At 40.8% G+C, this 22,279-nt stretch overlaps 1 protein-coding gene across 9 annotated transcripts in view; it reads left to right on the forward strand.

The window, feature by feature from the left end:
- Positions 1–22,279, forward strand: part of NCOA6 (nuclear receptor coactivator 6) — an 86,090-nt gene that overhangs the window by 58,863 nt on the left and 4,948 nt on the right. For 7 of the 9 annotated variants that reach the window (XM_031433947.2, XM_031433949.2, XM_064475747.1 and 4 more), the window contains 6 exons: positions 985–2,101; positions 4,543–4,664; positions 7,818–10,808; positions 13,661–13,729; positions 16,427–16,463; positions 19,657–19,805. In XM_031433947.2, coding sequence (XP_031289807.2) covers positions 985–2,101; positions 4,543–4,664; positions 7,818–10,808; positions 13,661–13,729; positions 16,427–16,463; positions 19,657–19,805 — 4,485 coding nt within the window. The remainder of the gene's footprint in view (positions 1–984; positions 2,102–4,542; positions 4,665–7,817; positions 10,809–13,660; positions 13,730–16,426; positions 16,464–19,656; positions 19,806–22,279) is intronic. The other 2 variants (XM_064475746.1, XM_064475749.1) reach the window with 2 other exon arrangements.

Below are 22,279 nucleotides of genomic sequence, written 5' to 3' on the forward strand. Positions count from 1 at the left end.
CTGGAGTATGGACTGGCCTGATAACATCATTGTGGCTGCCACTTTCTAATTTCCATTTAAAAATGAAAAATAAAAGGGAAGATAAAATAAGTTAGAAGGTTATTCAGTAAAAAGGAAGAGATAAGCAGCTATAGGAAAGTCCCAAAGACCCAACAGTAAGTAAACACTGCAGCAAGCCAGGTGGTGTTCTTTGTCTAAATTAGAAATAACTAAGAAGAATAAAATATGTCCCATGTGGTCCACCAGCGACTGCCACAGGGGAGGGCCACTGAAGTTTAACATCCTTTGTTGAGTATCCTCTGTCTGCAGCTTCTGAATTGTCCATCAGTTGACTTCCACCAGAGGCTCAGCTTCCATATTAAGACCAAATAGTTTTTACTGCATTGGAGAAGGGGAGACCTATCTTCAGGAAGTATTAGGTGTTCTTTTCTTTAAAGTGAAGCATCTAGATATCACATCCATAATGACTTTGAGAGTCATTATTAGTTTTCCTAGGAGCATTTAAAGGTCTTCTCAATATTGCTGAGATTTTCCTAAAAGGCTACATCACATTTTTTGTTTCCTTGACTCATCTGAAGCAGAGCTTATTTCACTAGCCTACAGTGCTTTTCATAAATTTTCTTCCTCTTGGGTAGCTATAAGTCATTTTTTAGTAATGAGATGCTACCTTTCTCTTTGTGTAATCTGAAAGAAAGCAAACTTTACTGATATTCAGAATGTTATCTTTAAGTTACCAAGTAGGAGTAAAGAAACGGTCTCTCCTTCTCTATTGTATGGTCACTGAGAATGTAAATAGTTATGCCACAGTCACATCTCCATACTAAGAAAACCCACAGAAAGTATGTTAAGCACAGCACATTTGTTTATGTTGGTCAGTGGATGTATGGGTGAGGGGTGTTTTTCTAATTAAGGTAATTTGAGTATCTTAATAACAATAAGATAATAGTATTTCTTTCTGAAACTTCGCTTTCCTTTTTTTTAAAGGTGGTCAAGGAGCTGGTCCTCCTCAAAACCAGATGCAGGTGTCCCACGGGCCACCAAATATGATGCAGCCCAGCCTCATGGGAATTCATGGCAACATGAACAGCCAACAGGCTGGTAGTTCTGGGGTTCCTCAGGTGAACCTGGGCAACATGCAAGGCCAGCCCCAGCAGGGCCCACCATCTCAGCTGATGAGCATGCACCAGCAGATCGTGCCCTCCCAAGGCCAGATGGTCCAGCAACAAGGAACCTTGAACCCTCAGAACCCTATGATCCTTTCAAGGGCCCAGCTTATGCCGCAGGGTCAGATGATGGTGAATCCTCAGAGCCAAAATCTTGGGCCCTCACCCCAGAGGATGACCCCACCCAAGCAGATGCTTCCCCAGCAGGGCCCACAAATGATGGCGCCACATAACCAGATGATGGGGCCTCAGGGGCAAGTTTTGCTCCAACAGAACCCGATGATAGAGCAGATCATGACCAATCAGATGCAGGGGAATAAGCAACAATTTAACACTCAGAACCAATCCAGTGTCATGCCGGGACCAGCACAGATAATGAGGGGACCAACTCCAAATATGCAAGGAAACATGGTGCAGTTTACGGGACAGATGTCAGGACAGATGCTGCCCCAGCAAGGGCCCGTGAACAACAGTCCATCTCAGGTTATGGGGATTCAGGGGCAGGTCTTGCGGCCACCAGGGCCCAGCCCACACATGGCCCAGCAGCATGGCGATCCTGCTACTACAGCAAATAATGATGTCAGCTTGTCTCAGATGATGCCTGATGTTAGCATGCAACAAACCAACATGGTCCCCCCGCATGTGCAGGCCATGCAGGGAAACAGTGCCTCGGGGAACCACTTCTCAGGCCATGGGATGCCTTTCAGTGCACCTTTCAGTGGAGCACCCAATGGAAATCAGATGTCCTGTGGTCAGAATCCAGGCTTCCCGGTCAATAAGGATGTCACGCTAACAAGCCCATTGTTGGTCAACTTATTGCAGAGTGATATCTCTGCAGGCCATTTTGGGGTAAACAATAAGCAAAATAATACCAACGCAAATAAACCGAAGAAGAAGAAACCCCCTCGGAAGAAGAAAAATAGTCAGCAAGATCTAAAGTAGGTTGTGATAGTTTTGCCTAAAATCTTATTCATTTATTTCTATGTGAACAACTTTTTTTGATGAAAAATTTTAAACATGTATAAAATTAGAATACTATAATGAAATTCCTCTTGCTTCACATTTTCAACTCATAATCTATCTTGCCTTCATCCATGTTCTCTCCCATTACCCTCTTATTTTAAAGCAAGTTCACTTTAAATATTTCAGTATGTACCTCTGGAAGAGATTTTATGACTACACAATACCATTAGCATACCTAGAAAAACTAACACTTCCTTCATATTCTCACATATACAGACAGTGTTCAAATTTCCCTGATTATCTCGAATTAATTTTTTTAACAGTTTGTTAAATAAGGATCCAAACAAGGTTCATACATTACAGTCAACTGATATATGTTTCTTAAGTCTGTAGTCTCATGGGGTTGGGGTATTCAGAGCCTGAAAAGTAGCCAGTGCTACCACGCTGCACCTCCACAAAGTATGTCAGGTTTATAATGACTGTTGGGGAATCAGAAAGGCCAAATGTGTTTTGGAAATGAAAACTGTTTATGGAGACTCCCTTCTGTCTCTCAAATAGAAATGGTTTTTTGTACAGGTGCCTTTCCTTTAAGGGCTCTTTATTATCCCTAGAAGCTTAAAACCTCATGCTAAGCTAATTAGACCTTTTAAATCAATTACCTTTTCAGTAAAGATTCTCCAGGCTGAGTTCTTCTGCAAGATTACAGCAGGAAGGGCAAATCAATTTATATTTCATTTCCTAAAGCTAAACATTAAGTCATATTTTTGGCTTTGATTAAATGTTTCCAGAAACAATGTTAATGAAACTGGATTTACTGTCTTTAATCATAAAACTAGAAATCAGAGGTATTTATTACCAGAGAATAGTAACTAATGAATATAAAACAATTCAAATAATTTGCTAGAACTATAGAAGAGAATAGGGGAGCTTTAGTTAAGCCAACATAAATGTTCAAAATAAAACCAACTACCTTTCTCCCAGCCTTCTCACAATATTTAGGCTAATATATCATATTCACTTGCTGCTTCTTGAATCTCACAAATCAAAAATCAGTTAATTGTATGTTAACAACTTGTATTTTTCCTGAATTCAGAATTAATAAGCCCTTTGGTTATCTTATTTTTCTAATAGCTCTTTCTAAGTTAAATTCTTTACTACTCTCAACCTGTGTGGGAACATTTTTTGTGGCAATATTTATTCCTGCCAGTAATCTAGGAGTAAAATTGCAAGGTTATTCAGTTGCCATTAGTATAGATTTTTGCTTCTACACCAGCCCTCAAGGGAGATTGCTTACTTGTTGGGACTACAGCTGTGAAAAGGCCTTATACAGACAGCATCAGGGCTCCTAGGAAGGGAAACAGTAGGTTAAAAGGAGGAGTGAGTGCTCCTAGCTTACTGTGGAACCTTGGGCCTGTATCTTACACCTCTCTGGGCCTTTGTTTTCTCATCCATAATGAGTACAATTCTTTAAAGAGTACTACAGAATCTTTGCGTATGATTTGAAGTAAGGTCATTTAAGGAGCAAATCGATATAGACATCTGGATGTGCTAAGGACCTGCTTTAGTTTCTAAATTCCCATGTGCTAGGGCTTTTAAAGTGGATTTAAGGTAAGACTTATGAAACTCCACAGAACAGAGTGAGAGAAAATACTGTCCAAAAGTGGGTGACCAAGATCAGGGCAAAGGAAAACTAAAGGTAGAAAGAGGAGCAGCTAGGAATAAGATAACAAACAAAATGAGGGCTATGAGCACCCTAGTTCTTTGGGAATGTGGGTGTTAGTAGATAATGTTTTCATTTTTTTCTTCCCCACTGAAAACTCTTAAGTTAAACCCAGGTAAAAATGAAAGCATCCTAAAGCCAGTGAGGATGTCTACAACTACTCATTTTGCAACAAAATTAATTAGCTTTGTTCTGGTATTGTCCATCTTTCTTTGCTCATGAATACCATTTTCATCAACCAATCTACAAGTTATTGCAAGGTGTTGTGAATTGTTGGAGCCACTGCTGAAGTAGTCACACAAAAAATAAGAAATATGGACTCCCTGATTGAATTTGATAGCTATACCAAAGATAGTGTGGGTTTCATAGGAGCAGTACTTTATATTGATAGTCCAAACTATGATCAGGTCTTAAAACATCTAAGGGGTGGATGATTACATGAAAATCATTATATATCAGAAACTTGTAGAAAGCACTTTGAGTAAATAGCCATGTTGTTAAGTGGATTTTAACATTTAATGAAATTGCTGGGTTATTTTTATACCAAATATTGACTATTTTATCAGACTGGAGAGATGTAAATAATGCTTAGAATGATAATGCAACCAAATTTTAGTTCTTCAGAAATAGGGAAGAGCAGCTAGTTTTGTGTATAAACTATACAACTTACTCTCAAATGTGTAATTTATTTTTTAGCACCCCAGATACTCGCCCAGCTGGTCTGGAAGAAGCTGATCAGCAGCCATTGCCTGGAGAACAAGGAATTAACTTGGACAACTCAGGCCCTAAACTGCCAGAATTTTCAAACCGACCACCAGGTGATAAAATGTTAGCTAAATATTATATACTTGTCATCATTTATTTACAGCAGTTTTTAAGGCTTTTCTTCAAGGAAACAATAGTATTTTATTTTGTCTACTAACCAGGCTACTCAGTGATTTAATGTGTTTAGTATTTGGAAACTTCACCTTGGTATTAAGTTAAAAAATTTTTTTCAAGTATAATTTCTGAAGGTGTGTGAGAGAGAGAGAGAGAGAGAGAGAGAGAGAGTGTGTGTGTGTGTGTTTATTCTCCTCAGTTTAACCTTTGCTATTTTAGGTCCTCGTAAAATCAGACTGAAATGTCAAATGCCTTTGTTCTTGTCGATATCAAGGTTCTAGTTGGCATCAAAATGGGCTAAGATTAAATGGAAAGATGTTTTTCACTCTAATCCTGCTTGCCTGCCTTTCCTGGAGCCTTTTCTACTGGGGCTTTCTCAAAGCAGAGAACTACCAGGGTTTAAAATAAGATTTTTTTGATAGAACTTTTATTATGAATCTTTAAACATAAAAAATATATAAAGAGTAATAAAGGAGACATTCATGTACTTCTTACCCAGCTTAATAATGAAAAAAGACCAATATTTTGAAACCCTCTGTGTTGGACCTCACCCCACCCCCGATTATATTTTAATATTATCCTCTAAATGTTGAAAATTATGTTGAGAAGGAAAAAATCTCCTAAAATTCATTCATTCCAACCTAGGTATTATAGAACCAAGGCCAACTGCTACAATGCCTTTATACCTGGTTACTCTTATCCTAAGAGTGATTTGTAACCGTATTACCCTGTGATGCAGTTGAAGACACACAAGCCTATCACATTAAAACCACACTTCCCTGTGTATACAAAGGATTATGTTTAATTTCTTCCTTGCTAGTTATTCTACCTCTTTTGGCATATAAGTATGATGTTATTTTAGGTATAAATGTTAGTCCACCTTTAATTTATGTATTTTTTAAGTGAATCAGAAAAAAAGTAAATTCATCACGATGTCAGTACTTTGTGTTATTTATTCCAAGTTGTTTGGACACACCACACTTCCCATCAGTGAGTTGCAGCCGCACAGCTGAGGCTGGGAGGTCACCAGTCTTTGGTGGGTATGTCCAAAGGCATTATGAACAGGAATGTGCCTTCCCTCGGACACATCTGAATTCTGTAAATCCCAGGGTCCTCACACACATTATTGCTTCCTTTCTACAGTTTGCAAGCTGAGAGCCTGTAGGCTGAATTTGGCCTACAATATGTCTGAATTGTCACGCAGCATCCTGAACCAAACAGAAACCTGAATTTAAATGCCTTTAGATAGAGCATCAGCAGCTCTGCAGTTTGGCTCTGTCTACAGAACTACTACTGTCTTACACTAGCCCACTTCTCTTCTTCAGTACCGGTCTGGTCCCTGAAGGCATACGAGCTTTCATCCTTTGATTAATAAATTTGGTTTTGAATTATGTTATATACACTGTGTTTGTCCTGGCTTTCCCCTTGCACCATGCTGTCAGGGTACCTGCAATCTGTCTTCTTATCATTAGTGTCCTTTGTACTGCTGCCTCCAGCTTCTGGAACTGTATAGCAGCCATGCCCGTAACTGTTACTTTCAAGAGGCTGCTGTATTGTCTATGTTGCTCTCTTTGATATTGATGCTGTCTGGTGGCCTGATTTTAAAGATAAAGGCATTTGTGTCATAGCCCTGACATCAAGGGGCTTCTACAGAAAGTACAATTTTCTTAACATGGGAACCTGAGTTAAACCTATAAAAATGCCATATGTTATTGGCTTTATAAATGTAAAGATGTTATGTGGGCCTAAAACAAAAAAAGGATTTTTAAAAACTTCCAAAAATGGATTCTGCACATTGTACTCATTGGTATCATGTCAATCTTTGGCCAGAAGACATTGATTAGCTATTAAACACAGATTATGACCCTGTGGGTCAGCAGCATTTGGTAGCTGCTCTGTGAAAATCTTGAGCCACCATTTCATCTGACTGCCAGAGTCAACTGTCCTTGTGCCTGTACCTTCTTAAAACTTTCCTAATGTATTTTTTCGTACAACAATGAAATAAATCTAGTTTGTGAAATTGTATCCCAGCTATATGCTCACTTTTTCCCACTGAACCACCTTTATTCTTGGTTAATGATCTTTCCATCCTTTCTGCTGATTGTGTAAGGTTTTGGTTCTAAAATGCCAAATAAAATCTTTACAGAAGTAAGAATCATTTGAGATGTTGCCTTCTAGAAATTTGTGAGATATTGTCCCTCAGAGTACTTTTCCCCAAATTATTTTTTTATTCCTGGGGGCTATGCTTCTTGCTTACTTAATTCTCCAATTATGAATTCATAGAAAATATTTTTCAAAATAGATATTTACATGTAAAAAAGTAAATGGAAAAAATATTCATAAAAAGAACTTCAGTGCCCTCATTTTATTTTTGATGTATGTATCAGCTTCTGTTAGCTCCTACAATTTATTAATCTGACTTACGTCTGAGGGGCAGTTTAATTCAGTTGGGTTTCCCAAAGGATTGAGCCTTAAGGATACAGCATGGTGTGTGAAACCAATGGATTGGAGTAATTTTAAATTCTGCTTTCTTAAGGAATTGAATCCTAGAATGTCATATTTTACTTCTGTTGAAAGAATAAAAAGGCTGTCTTCAGTGCTGGCGTTTTCAACAAAACCAAGTCTTAAAAAAAAAAAATCTGTCCTAACAGAAAAAAGTGAATCTTAAATGCTTCATTCACAAGTACAGTGAAATATTTGTTATGCCTGCATGAGACCCCAATGCTGGGTGGTCAACTGCTTGCTGTTGATGGAGTTTTTCATGTTTCAGCTGAATGTTTGACTGGTATAGACTTGGCCACTCTCAGTGGGTAGCGGTGTTACAGTCTTAGTACAGTGATGCTTCGTTCAAATCCTGAAGACTAAGGAGCTCCAGGTTCTTGATGCTTTGCTTTTTGCTTCCTTAAGCACTATGCCCCTTTGCTTACGACAGCGAATGTGGGGCTGCCCCTGCCCCCCTGGGAACGGGCACACCTGAGCTGTCTGTGCACGGTCTGTGCCACCTAGATGAGTATTGCTTGGCTATACTCTAAAGGTAGCAAAGCTTTTCTTGCTGAAAATCTAACTTCCCTGATTTTGGGGGCTCGTTTTAGGTTATCCTTCTCAGCCAGTTGAACAGAGGCCACTTCAGCAGATGCCTCCTCAGCTCATGCAGCATGTGGCACCCCCACCACAGCCACCACAGCAGCAGCCACAGCCACAACTGCCACCACCGCCGCCGCAGCAGCCACAACCTCCCAGTCAGCCACAGTCTCAGCAGCAGCAACAGCAGCAGCAGCAACAAATGATGATGATGCTCATGATGCAGCAGGACCCCAAATCAGTCAGGCTTCCCGTCTCCCAGAGTGTCCATCCCCCAAGGGGCCCCCTGAACCCAGACTCCCAGAGAATGCCCATGCAGCAGAGTGGCAGTGTGCCTGTCATGGTCAGTTTGCAAGGACCTGCCTCCGTGCCGCCATCACCTGATAAACAGAGAATGCCAATGCCTGTGAATACTCCTTTGGGAAGCAATTCAAGGAAAATGGTATACCCGGAGAACCCCCAGAATCCTTCCAGCTCGCCACTGGGAGAGATGTCCTCGCTCCCTGAAGCAAGTGGCAGTGAAGTACCATCTGTCTCGGGAGGCCCAAATAACATGCCTTCACATTTAGTAGTTTCCCAGAATCAGTTAATGATGACAGGGCCAAAACCTGGACCATCACCCCTTTCAGCAGCTCAAGGTGCAACTCCCCAGCAGCCCCCTGTAAATTCCCTGCCCAGTTCTCATGGCCACCACTTTCCAAATGTGGCTGCTCCAACCCAAACATCTAGGCCTAAAACACCAAACAGAGCCAGCCCCAGACCCTATTATCCTCAGACACCCAACAACCGCCCTCCCAGCACAGAACCTTCAGAAATCAGTCTGTCACCAGAAAGACTCAATGCCTCCATAGCAGGACTCTTCCCCCCACAGATTAATATTCCCTTACCTCCCAGGCCAAATTTAAACAGGGGCTTTGATCAACAGGGCCTAAATCCAACAACTTTGAAGGCCATTGGGCAAGCACCTTCAAATCTTACCATGAATAATTCTTCCAATTTTGCTGCCCCACAAACTCACAAATTAGATTCTGTGGTGGTGAATTCTGGAAAGCAGTCTAATTCTGGAGCAACAAAACGGGCAAGTCCAAGCAACAGTCGCAGGTCTAGTCCTGGGTCAAGTAGGAAAACCACCCCAAGTCCTGGGAGACAAAATTCAAAAGCCCCTAAACTTACTCTGGCCTCTCAAACAAACGCAGCCCTGTTGCAAAATGTGGAGTTGCCAAGAAATGTACTGGTCAATCCCACTCCTTTGGCCAATCCCCCTGTACCTGGGAACTTCCCTAACAACAGTGGGCTGAATCCTCAGAATTCTACCATGCCTGTGGCTGCAGTGGGAGGTGTTCTCGAGGATAACAAGGAGAGCTTGAACGTGCCTCAGGACAGCGATTGCCAGAATTCCCAGGGTAGGAAGGAGCAGGTAAATGTTGAGCTAAAAGCGGTCCCTGCCCAAGAAGTTAAAGTAGTTGTCCCTGAAGATCAATCCAAAAAAGATGGGCAACCTTCGGATCCTAACAAGCTTCCCAGTGTCGAAGAGAACAAAAATTTGGTGTCTCCTGCTATGAGGGAAGCACCAACATCGTTAAGTCAACTTCTTGACAACTCTGGAGCTCCTAATGTGACCATTAAACCCCCTGGGCTTACAGATCTGGAAGTGACACCTCCAGTAGTTTCTGGGGAGGACCTGAAAAAAGCATCTGTCATTCCCACACTGCAGGATCCGTCTTCTTCTAAAGAACCCTCTAATTCCCTAAATTTACCTCACAGTAACGAGCCGTGTTCAACCCTTGTGCATCCAGAAATGAGTGAGGTCAGTTCCAGTGTTGCACCAAGCATCCCTCAAGTAATGTCAAGACCTGTCAGCTCTTCCTCCATTTCCACCCCTTTGCCCCCAAATCAGATAACTGTTTTTGTAACTTCCAATCCCATCACAACTTCAGCTAACACATCAGCAGCTCTGCCAACTCACTTGCAGTCTGCATTAATGTCAACAGTCGTCACAATGCCCAATGTGGGTAGCAAGGTTATGGTTTCTGAGGGACAGTCAGCTGCTCAGTCAAATGCCCGGCCTCAGTTCATTACACCTGTCTTTATCAATTCATCCTCAATAATTCAGGTTATGAAAGGATCACAGCCAAGCACAATTCCTGCAGCCCCACTGACAACCAACTCTGGCTTGATGCCTCCCTCTGTTGCAGTTGTTGGCCCTTTACACATACCTCAGAGTATAAAATTTTCTTCTGCTCCTGTACTGCCTAATGCCCCCTCTAGTAGTCCCGCTCCAAACATACAGACAGGTCGACCTTTGGTCCTTAACTCACGAGCCACCCCTGTTCAGCTTCCTTCCCCTCCTTGTACAACTTCTCCAGTTGTCCCTCCTCATCTCCCTGTCCAGCAAGTGAAAGAATTGAATTCAGATGAGACTAGTCCTCAGGTGAGCACCTCAGCAGATCAGAGCACTCTGCCCTCTTCACAGTCAACCACGGTGGTTTCTCCCCTTTTGACCAATAGTCCAGGCTCTTCTGTCAACCGGCGAAGCCCAGTCTCATCTAGTAAGGGCAAAGGAAAAGTGGACAAAATCGGCCAGATTTTGCTGACCAAGGCATGTAAGAAAGTTACAGGCACTCTTGAGAAAGGGGAAGAGCAGTATGGTGCAGATGGAGAGACTGAAGGCCCAGGGCTAGAGACTGCAGCTCCAGGGCTTGTGGGAACAGAGCAGTTATCCACAGAGCTGGACAGTAAAACCCCAACACCCCCAGCACCCACTCTGCTAAAAATGACCTCTAGCCCTGTGGGCCCAGGCTCCGCTTCAGCAGGACCCAGCTTACCTGGCAGTACTCTCCCCACCAATGTACGCTCGATAGTAACCACTCTGGTACCCTCTGAGCTCATCTCCGCGGCGCCGACCACAAAAAACAATCATGTTGGCATAGCATCTGAGCCACTTGCGGGTGGCCTAGTGGAGGAGAAGGTGGGATCTCATCCAGAGCTTCTACCCAGCATAGGTATGTACTTGGGGCCTGGCATCATCTCGTGTTAATTTGTTGATGACCTATCCCGCAAGAGAAAGCATGATTCTTTTTCTATTTGGAGGAAGAAGAATGGGCTTAATGGCAATAATGGTAGTTTCATTTATTTGAAGTACACTGGGAAATATGCTTTTTAAATCCATGTTAAGTTTATGTTCATTAACCTGGTCCTCTCTCAGCTCCTGAAATAGACGTATCTTTCACTTACATAAAAATTTTTATTTTACAGAAAAAAAATTTTTATGTATATTGTCTTACAATATCTTTGTACCAACCACGTCAGGTAGCCCTAACCCCATTCTTCACATGAGAAAATTGATGCTCAGAGTTCAGTATTCATTCAAAGTCTATGTTGTGAGCCTCTAGTTTAACATTGCCCCTTGAGGGTGAATAGCAGCTCCTGCAGGTTCTCTTACCATGGTAAAGACTTGTTCTCAGCAGTTTCAAAGCAGGTTTCTCAAAGCCCCTTCCTCACTGTACTCTATCCCAGGGACTGTTCCCTTCTGACTGGCTACTCCAGAGGAAATCTTTCCAGGAAACCAGGTTTCCTGATGACATGGGAGGAGCAAAGTAGTTGAGAGACAGGCTTGGGTTAGTAACACAGTGCCAGCATTTACCAGCTGTATGGGCTTAAGCAAGTTACTTGACTATTCCAAACTTTAGTTTCTTTCTTTGTAATATGAGGGCAGTAGTAGTTGTAAGAATTCAATAAGATGATGTATATAACATGCTTAGCACAGGGCTAGAATAAAATAATCATTCAATAAAAGGTAGAGTTGTTATTACGAGTTTCTATTTGATGCAATCTCTTTGAAAATTAGACCATTCCATTCATGTGTTTCTAGTCCGGGTTATTTCCTCTGTACTGTTAAGTTGGGCTAATGATGGAAACATAGGTGTCCTAACATCTCCTGCACGTGTGCACACAAGTTCCTCTTTCTGTGAGGCTTAAGTGGTACAGAAGCTCTATTTCCCCAAAGTGAAATCAGCTGTAAGGACCTTTGCTGTATTTTAGGCCAGCCAATAGCACCTAACTTGTTCATGCAGCTAAAAATGCCTTGAGGGGCAGAAAGAACATAAGCTTCGAGGTAAGATCAGAGTTCAAATTCTAGCTCCACTGTTCACCAGTCACAGTTGGATAAATCCCTTAACCTCTTGTAAGCCATGTACTTCACCTATAAAATGGAAATTTTAACTCTTACCTAGTAGAATTTATACAAAAATTCATTGAAAGGGCTTAGGATAAAGTGGCCAGCACACTGCGTCACACAGAGCCCTGGAAAGGTTAATTCCCCTACTCTCTGCCTCTTCACTTCAGTGCTAGAGATACAGGGAGGGATAATGGCCTTTAAGGAGTTCTCTGCCCTTGCAGGAGAGAGAGGTGCTGTAGGTTTCTGGTTCTACTTCTGTTGTAGGTGAATCTTAAGAATTCAAAAAAATAAAAACAAAAATCTTGTATGACTTAAATATATTGTTTGCTCTTAAGTGTTTCCATTTCCTTTCAGGGAAGTTTTCCCTCCAGTACCAAGAGAATAATGATGAAGTGATTAGAAAATATTTTTATCTGGATCATATATAATCTTAGAGAAATATGTGAGCCTTAGGGAGATGAACTAGCAGTTGGAAAAAACTTCTCAATTTTAGTTAAGATTATTTCCATTTTTTTTCAAGGGGCTTCTGTGCTTTTATCTTGAAAATGTGAGAAACCAATATTGGAGTAAAAAGTAAAAGTATAGTTTTAAGCTTTATCAGACAAAAAAGCATCCAAAATAAATTCTTAACTAAGCAGGGAGAGAAGTCTGTAAAAGTCACAACTTCCACAAGAGGGTAAAACTTATTTTTGTAGAGTTAGATTGGGTGTCAAGATGGGAGGACATAACCTTGAGAGATGTGGCATATCTGTGCCTCAGTCTTTACTGTATGACCCAAGAAGTTTCCATTCTAGAGCACATTGTATAATGTGTTCCATTCCTCTTCAAGGGCCTAAGTTCTCTCTGTCCTTCAGAGCCTAATTCTGATATTTCTTCCTTTAATGTAACTTCAGATTTCTCAGTCTAGAATTGTTCTCCCTTGCTTTGGACTCCCATAGCAATTTATAATTTATGAATCTGCTTTATGTAACATCACATTTCACTCCAGTGTACCACATGCGTATATCTTATCTTTAATACTAGACTTGACTTCCTGATGGACAAGAAGAATGTAATTTGGTCTCTGAGGATGCCTGGCACAGAGCCTTGCCCTTAGTAAATTCTTGGTAACTGTTAGATAAGTAGATAACATATCAAATTGATTTATTCGTTAAGTATGAATTGAATACCTGCTTTATGCTCATCACACTTGCCAGGTGCTGTAGAAAAGTACGAAATAAATTATATGATTCATTTCAGATCTCAAGGAATGTAGTCTTTAAAGGGATGAGACAGTTTTTTAAATGCTGGGTGAATGGTGTAATTGTCCCTCTAAACGTGGTTTGAGTGTCTACTAAGGTGCGCTTTAGAGTTTTTTAGAGTACTGGACAGACCTCGACCCCAAGAAGCAAAAATTACGGGTGTTACTGTCCTCATGGCCATATCCTTCCTTGATCTTTGTTTACACAAAAAGGAAAAACAAACACCCATAGTGGTAGTCTTTGCTACTGTTAAAGTATTTGATTTTTTAAGTAAGTTTTGAAATGTACTGTACTTTCAAAGCCAACTTCATGTACTACTCTCTAAAAGTATGTGTATTTCAGCAATTACTTAGCCCTTGATTCAGTCAATGCTTTCTGCTTTGTTTAGAAAAGAAAGTAAAAGGCCTGTTTTGTTTTTGTTTTTTCCTTGCCTTAGCCCCTTCACAGAGTTTAGTCCCAAAGGAAGCTCCAGCCACAGCACTGCAGGGGTCTGTTGCCAGACCAGGTAAGGCCCACTTATGAAAAATTTCTTGGAGTGGAATGGGTTACACGTGAAGGAACCACTGTTGTCCTCAATGTACCAGGAAGTGGCTGAAACTATCTTATCTCTTTGCTTCAGAGCAGACTTCAGTTGAGTGGCAGAGCTTGTGCAGTACTATTTGAGGTTATTTTTCCCCTGACCAGCTTGCTCTCTGACGCATTCCTGGTGTCAGCCAGGGAACTCAAGAAGGGCACCTCAGTGCCCATTGTCTGTCTGCCACCCAGCCATGGGTGGTTTCCATTGCAGAGTTTGCCCTGTTCCATGACCCTGGCACCCATAGCTGGCAGCTGACTGACTGACGTCTGGTAACTCACTGGAGTGGCAAGCATTACTGCACTAAGATAGTAATTGCATTATCACGACATGAGTAGAAGCTTATTCCAAGAACCTCTGCTACAGTGAGAGAGCCATTCCTCCAGGGAGTCAGAGTCATTTCAGTCATCTCTGGATGGCATTAAGTTTCTTCCCATGACCAAGATATTGTAAACAGCACTAGGGATGGTGTTTCTGGAAGATGGAGCCTAATTTGACAGGTAACTGCTGTGGGATGCTGGGCCAGCTCTGAACACGAGGATCTTGATGGCAATTACAGCACGCTGTCTTTGTCAATTAGACTGCTGGGCAGATAAAGATCATAAATTGTTACAGTTTAGTGTTGCCTAGCTCTTTGTCACTGCAGGTTATTGAGGGGTACTGAGAAAAAAAAGTATGACTGCTTTCCACAAGGTTAGCATCTCACTGACAATACAATTCACACACTTGACAAAATTAATTTTAAAAATACAACCATATTTAATTTTGAATCTAAGCCAGTAAAAATAAAGGTTGTGATTATTTTAAAACCTGCTTCAGGATATCATGTCCTGTAAGATGAGTAGGACTTTCTGTTATATACTCTTTGGGTAAAACTAGGCCTCTGAAAAAATGGACGAGCAAACAACATTTCAGTCACCCAGATTCTTCCTTTGTTACCAACTGCCACATGATACCTGAAAAGGGTAGGAGTGGAACAAATTAGTCAGAGAAGGAATTAGATAGTAAAACTCATTTTTGGTGAGGAAAAGAGCAACTGGAAAGGGGAAGGGAATTCCATCTCCTGCCCCAACTCTTTTCTCCAGAAAATGGGCCTTATTGTATCATACAGTCTCCTTCTCAGAGTAATTAACTGCAAGATCCTGTTCCTTTTAGAAGTTTAGCTTAAATGGATCTCCTTAGAATACCCCCAAAGCCAATAATTGCCTTCACCAAACCCCTTTGATCTTCAGTTATATGAATTAGCTGTGATAGTGTTAAAATTCTCAAAAACATTGAATTTTGTTTCAAAATCTTTTTTTTTTTTTGTAATCCAGTTCTTTTGACTTGAGCTGTTTTTATTTTTGAGCACACATTACCTGAGTTTCTTTGCTCCAGCAGAGACATTAAGGCAGTAGAGACTCAGTGAGTTGGTATCTGTTTCTTGTAGATGAGTTTCCAGGTTTTATGGGTTGGATATAGGAAGCTAAATAGCAAATGAGAAGCAAGGATTCTTTTCTGCCGGCATCTCCTGTTGAAGACAGAGTAGTTCAGCCTCCTCATGTGAAAGCTGCATCAACATGAGCATCATAGCAATACTAATAACAGCTAATACTGAGCTACATGCCAGGTGCTGTACTAACGTTTTTATATGCATCATTTAATTTGATCTTTTTAACTTTGAAGTGGGTAAAGTGGTTATCTAGCCCCACTTTTCAGATGAGGCATTGAGCACAGAGAGATCAAGTAATTTGCCCAAGGTCACATGGCTAATAAACAATGAGGTAAAAATAACCCAGGCACCCTGACTTCACTGCCGTGTAATAATTAGGGTAGGTTAAACATGTACACTGAATCTGAGGTGCTGAATTACCTAAAATGGGGACAGGTAAAGGGGCTGTTGGATTCCAGAGGCAGGAGAGGCCACTGGCATATAGTGCATCAGGGACAGTCTTTTGGAAAAGATGGAACTACCTAAAGGCATATAGTGGAAGAAGAAGATGTTTTTCTGCTGGTTCTGAGAAAGAAGCACCTGATAAACCCATAGGATGCTCATTTAAGCAAAACCCTGCTAGACAGTTTACTGAGATTTTCCTTTTTTGGAGGGCATTGCTGGGAGGTTGAAGAAGGGAGGAACATAATGGGGTGTATGGGGGATTATCTCAAAGTAAAGCAGTTTATCCTCTGAAACTCAGTGAGGAAATTCTTTGGAGGAGAATGCATCCTTAATAGATATTTAAGACATTTGAAGATTATTGTTTTAAAAAAAAGTCAGGAGGGTAGAGATATTTTAAGAATGAAAACAACCTCTTGTATATGAGAGGAAGATTATCTTACTAACCTAAGTTATAGCTGGGTGAAAGATGAACCAGGCAATGTGAATTTAGCTCTGTTGATCCAAACAGGATTATTTATTTCACAGTATGGAGTGGAAATAAAAATAGACTAAGTGTCTTATGCCCCAGACAACTGAGTTGTGTCTGTGCCAACCCTGTCTCTATACCATGTTAGGGTGGGGGTCCTGCTGGGCATGGAAACATGTTAGCTTAAGTAAGGCATTCAGAATTCTCATAGGCACCTAGTTTCTCCCTGTGGACATATGCACCAGAAGCTCCTACATCTTATTTCTGTCCTTTGTATTTTTAACAGAACTCGAGGCAAATGCTGCCATAGTCTCTGGACAAAGGTAAGATGATCATTCCTGCAGACTTAGCATGAATATGGCATAAGCCTCTTTGAAGGGTATCAGCTTTCTCAGCCTTTAAACCTCTCCTCACTGTGTCCTTTTCCTTCACTCTTGGTACCAGTCTTTTTCCTGCTGAAGTAGGGAGCTGTTGTGAGTCCCAACCCTTCAGAGGTAATGTTTCTTTTAACAAAACTTGATGGCTAAGTTTCTACCTTTTGTGGTTGTTTTGAAAACTGAATGATATAACATTTTCAGCACTCAGCATAGTGAGTAAATAGTAAATGTTCAGTATATAGAAGCTGTTGCTCTCACTGTCATAAATAATAGTCCTTGCAACACCTTCTAAGTATAGCTGTTTAATCCTCAAGAGAGAGAAAGGCAAGTAGGATCTAACCACAAAACCCACAGTTTTTCTGTTACGGTATGCTGCCCCACATAACCTAACAAAATGAAATACTGTAACAGTGGCTCCCTCATTAGCCCCATGGAGAGTCATTCCTTTTTTAGTGTAGGACTGTACTAGATAACATTTTAAAGAATTTCTCGTATTTGTGTATCAACACCTTCACAATCATTTTCTCCTTTAATCTTCGTATCAACCCTGTGAGGTAGTAGTAAGAGCCAACATTTATTTTAATGCTGTTCCATGCCATATGCTGGGCTACAAGCTCTCTAGATGTATTATCTCATTTAATTTTCACAGTATCTATTAGGGAAAGTAAATTCTGCCTTACAGATAAGGAACCTAAAGCTCATAGAGGTTAAGTAAATTGCCCAAAGCGACAGATTTACTAAATGGTGAAGGTAAGATTCAAACCCAGGCCTTCTGACTTAATGTATTGCAGCAGACAAGATGGGGATCTATAGGTCAAGACTGAAGCATAGAGAAAGTTAAATATGGTGGCCACTAAATTCATGGCTGAGACTTCACCCCTGTCCTTCCAACTTTCAGATTCATTGCTATTCCTACTACACCACTCTGCCTGCCTAGCTTTATTTGGATTGGGCTAATACTTGAATTCATTTGCATTTCTCGAAGTATATACCAATTACGTGACTAGAGAAAGAAGAGATAATCAGACCAAAAAAAAAAAAAAAAACCTGTGGGTGTTTGTTTCTAGAGCTGCCTGAGCATTGACCATATAAATACCAAGACAGTATTGCTGTGGCTTTTGTTTTGCCAGAAGAAAGAAGTACCTTTGTTAGGAATCTTCCTTCCTTGGAGGCTTCAACCATTTTCTGGGCTCCTAGCCAGAAAGCCATACTTACCACCTCTAAAAGGATGTGTAAATCCCCAACTTGTAATTCTACCCCAGCTCCAGTCTCCCCTTTCCTCAACTTGCCTTGGCTTGTGGGACAGTTGCTAGATGTAAAGCTAGGGTAGTGAATAGTGTGGCCGAATTCCCACCATATTGCCATTAGCAAAGGGTCCTCTGGCAGGAGTGAACAATGGAGGGATAGTTGACAGTCAGGCCATGGCTCATGCCCTTAACGAGTTTATAATCTGGGGGAGACACATGACACTAAAATAAAACATGCTGTACAGCCCAATGGGTGCTCTCAAATGCCAGATATGGACTGTGAACCCAAAAGACAGAAAAGACAACTCCACTTGGGGGGGGTGAGGTCATAGAAGACTTATCAGAAGGGGCGTCCCTTTGACCAGTATTTTTTGTTGTTGTTTTGTTTTGTTTTTAGCATTACTTTTGTTTCAGTTCCATGTCTTACAAGTAAATTTAATCAGCTTTTTTTCCCCAAATGATTTTAACATGCATTTTTTTGAATCATGAAAATAGTAAAAGCTTGCTGAAGGTAACTTGAAATTCGAATCGGAGAATTACAATTACCAGTTAACCAGTATTCCTATGACTCAACAGTATTCAATACAACAGTATTCACTGTGTATATTTTAGTTCTTCTAGTCCTCTTCACAGAGTATGTGTACAGCTAGAAATAGAGTTAAAACACTCCACTGTTTTATATATACATGTAGTATTTATAAATAAATCTAATATATAGTGTTATATCCATATATGAACACTATACATCATATACACACATAATGTCACACCCATTTGTACATATATGGTAACATATATACTCAATATATATTATAATGAAATGGGATTATACTATTCATAATGTTGATAACTTTTTTCCCAAAATACTGTATTATGAACAGTTTTATCATTAAATAACCTTCTACATCATGATTTCATGTCTCCATATGGATGTGCCATGATTTAGTTAACTAATCTACTCTTATTGTTAAGCATTTAGGTCTTCTGTCTTCATTAGTATGAGTAAAATGCTTTGACATCCTTGTGTGTAATTAGAGCTCTGTAAAAAGATTTGTTTCCTTAGGAACCTAGAAATGGAATTGCTGAGCCAGGTGATTACACCAGGGTTTCTCAGCCTCAGCATTATTGGCTGTTTGGATCAGATAATTCTGTGTTGGGAGTTTAAGGTGGGGAAGGGTGCTATCTTATGCATGGTAGAACTTTTAGTGACATCCCTGGCCTTTACCCAAAAGGTGCCAGTAGCGTTCCCCCCCACCCTCCAAGTCATGACGATCAAAAATGTCTCCAGACATTGCTAAATGTCCCTAGGAGACAAAATTGCCCCCATTTGAGAACCATGGAGTTGCACAGTTTACACTCCATCTGGAGTGTTTGTCCCTATACCCTCAGTAATACTGAATATTACCAATTTTTAATCTTCAGGGCCGTCAATATACCCAATAGTGTATTGTGAATATATTCTCATGTGTATTCTATAATGTGACTTGTATTATGCCATTATCTAATCTGTTATCTACCAGGCTTGTAGTAAGTGCCAGCGTATGTTAATAATTTCCTGAATTTTTAGTTTTTGAAGGGAAATATTATCTTAGGAAAATGAGTGAGGAAATTTGATGATTTATTTTCCAAGCTCTTAATGTCTTTTGCTTGTTTTTCCACAATTTTCATCAGCATATGCTTAAATATTTTATTTTTCTAATGTAACAAGCTAGACTTTTAAATTGTCAGTAATATTAATGGGTAATTGCGCTTATTGTCCCAGAGTGGAACATTTTCTCCTCAGAATGACTGTGTAGTTCTTAATCTCCTGCCTTATGAATGAAACTGTTATCTTTATTTTTTGTGTGACTTGATTCCCTCACCTCCTTGGACTTTGTGCTTCCCTCTGTCAGCAGTGAGCCCAAAGAGGTAATTGAAAAGTCCAAAACTCCAAGCCGAAGAAACTCCCGAACTGAAGAGCCAACTGTGGCTTCTGAAAATGTGGAAAATGGGCATCGTAAGCGATCCTCTCGGCCTGCTTCAGCCTCCAGCTCTACTAAAGGTTAGCTGTGGGGTGTGGATACTTTGTGTGGGTCAGATAGAAGAATAGGGTTCTTATCAAGCAGCAGAGAACTTTGTCCTTCATCTTTGCTTCTGTTCCTTAAGTTTTGCAGTTACTTTGACTTCTGTTGCTTGTTTGGTCCTTCCTTTATTTGTTAGTTCATTTAACTACGTGTTTTCTGTGTGTGTGTACAAGAGCAGCAAGCACGATTAGGGAAAGGACATAACAGGGCAGGTTGATTCACGGCCACCACTTTGGATAGGTTCTCAGTTTAGCCCCATCATCTTTCTGTGTTTCTGTGGTCAACTCTCTTTCCTGCTGTCTACTCTCTTTAAACCTCTGGACCCTACTTTGTGTCCTCTCCTTCAGCAGAAACTCTCAGCTCTTCACAGAAAAAAAAACTCCTTCAACTCTCACTAACAGGGCATAAATCTACCAGTGTCCTCTTTTGCTCATACATTGTAATAAAGCAACTGTCCCTCCTTAAATCCAAGGCCAGTTCCTTCACTTGTGCCTTTGATCCCATCTTCTCTGACCTTCTCAAGAACCTTACACTACCAGTTTCTCTTCTCTGTTGACTGCTATTCTCCTTTTTGAATTAACTTTGCCCTTGGCTTCTCTGACCCAGGACTCTCATTAGTTTTCTGTCTACCTCTCTGGCTGCTCCTTCTCAGTCTCTACCATCTAGTAGGTGTTGACCTACTCAAACTTTAATCGCAAGTCACCTTTTCTCTTCAAGTTAAACTTTCTCCCTAACTGATCTCATTCATGTCCCCCTTCTTTAGGTACAACCTCATAAATTTCTAGAGACCTCTAGAAATCTTAGACAATTGCACCTGGATCCTTAATGGGACCTCAAACTCAACATGTCTGAAACCAGACTTGTGGTTTTTCACCCCTGATTCAGATCCTTCGCCATAGTTTCCCTACTACCATCTATCTATCCATTAGGCAAGTCCATCTTGACACCTCTCTCCTTCACCCTCACATCCATCAAAAAAAGCTGCTGATTTTATCTCAGATGGCCTAAATTCATCTACTTTTCCCCATCTTCACTGGTACGCTAGCTTAAAACCCCTCAGTGGTTTACCATTATAATTAGGATTAAAATCTGAAAGTGTCAACATGGACCACAAGGTCCTATTTGGTCTGGCCCAAGTCAACCTCTCTCAGCCTCATTTGGCTTCTCAGCAACTCAAACATGCTATCTTCATTCATTTCATCACAAGCCTGGGTATATGGTACACCTGTTGTAGGCAGTATTCTCTCTTCCTTTCTTCTCATTAACTTCCTACTCTTCCTACTTAGCTCAGTTGTCACTGCTATGAGGAATCACAGCACCATGTTCTTCTCTTTTATAATACCACAGTTGTAACTTTATGTCTATTTATGTGATAGGTAATTAATATACATACTCTGTTAGGGCTGGAGATGTCTGGTTTTGCTCACCATTGTATTCCTGGTGCCTACCATGGTGCCTGATACAAAGAGGTGTACAATCAGTAATTACTAAATTGATAATCATCTATCAACCATATATTAGGTACTTACTACATGCCAGGCTCTGAGGATAGAATAGTGAAAAAACAGAATCTCTTGTCTTCATCACATCAATTATATGCTAGCCAGAAATCGAGATTCTAATATGATATGCTCTTTATGATAGCAAAATTACATGATACTGTTGGAGCATATAGCCAGGATGCTTTGTTCCTCTGTCAAGTCAGTGAAGGCTTTCTGGAGAAAATGATGTTTAAGCTGAGACCTGAAGAATGAGGAGGCATCCAGGCAAAAGGTATAGTATATGCAGAGGCCCAGATCTGAGGGAGGGTATCATTCTCTCAGGAAATGCGCTGAGCTTGAGTAGCTCTGGTTGGACAAGAGCTGGGATGCTGGCCAAGTGCCTGATATCAGTAGGGATGCTGAGAAACAGTCACGTACCATAGGTATAACAGCTTGAAGACCAGGGCAGGTTGTGATGCACTAACACTAGACACCAGACACTGACCTGAGAACTGAGCTGTTGTTGGCAGGTTATGTTTCTGGGCAGGAATTTCATTATGCTTCACAAGAGTTCCTGGGAGTAGGCCACAGGCCTGCAGATCATGTACAGATAAAGCAGAGATATAGAAGTCACCTTGCCTCAACCTGCCAGAGTGTGAGGGTAGAAGTTGGAAGGGCCCTTCTTTCCTCCCTAGACATACCATGTACACCACAGGCAGGGTCCTCTTAGGTGTCTCCACTTTGGATGCAGAAATTGGACCAATTCTTCTTCTTCCTAGGGAATCATCTCCTAGGCAGAAACTTGTTTGAAAGGAAGCATAAAAGGGAAAATTTCCTTGAGTTCTGTGGGGAAATCTACTTCCCTTCAATTCTATGTATTCTTTTTCCCAAAGGATCAGGGTCTTCTGGGCTGTAGAATTGATATGTAATTATCTTTAAAGCAGGAAAAAAAAGTTTTGACCTTTAGAGAT

The sequence above is a fragment of the Camelus dromedarius genome, chromosome 18 (genome assembly GCF_036321535.1).
Source record: "Camelus dromedarius isolate mCamDro1 chromosome 18, mCamDro1.pat, whole genome shotgun sequence".
Lineage (NCBI taxonomy): Eukaryota > Metazoa > Chordata > Mammalia > Artiodactyla > Camelidae > Camelus > Camelus dromedarius.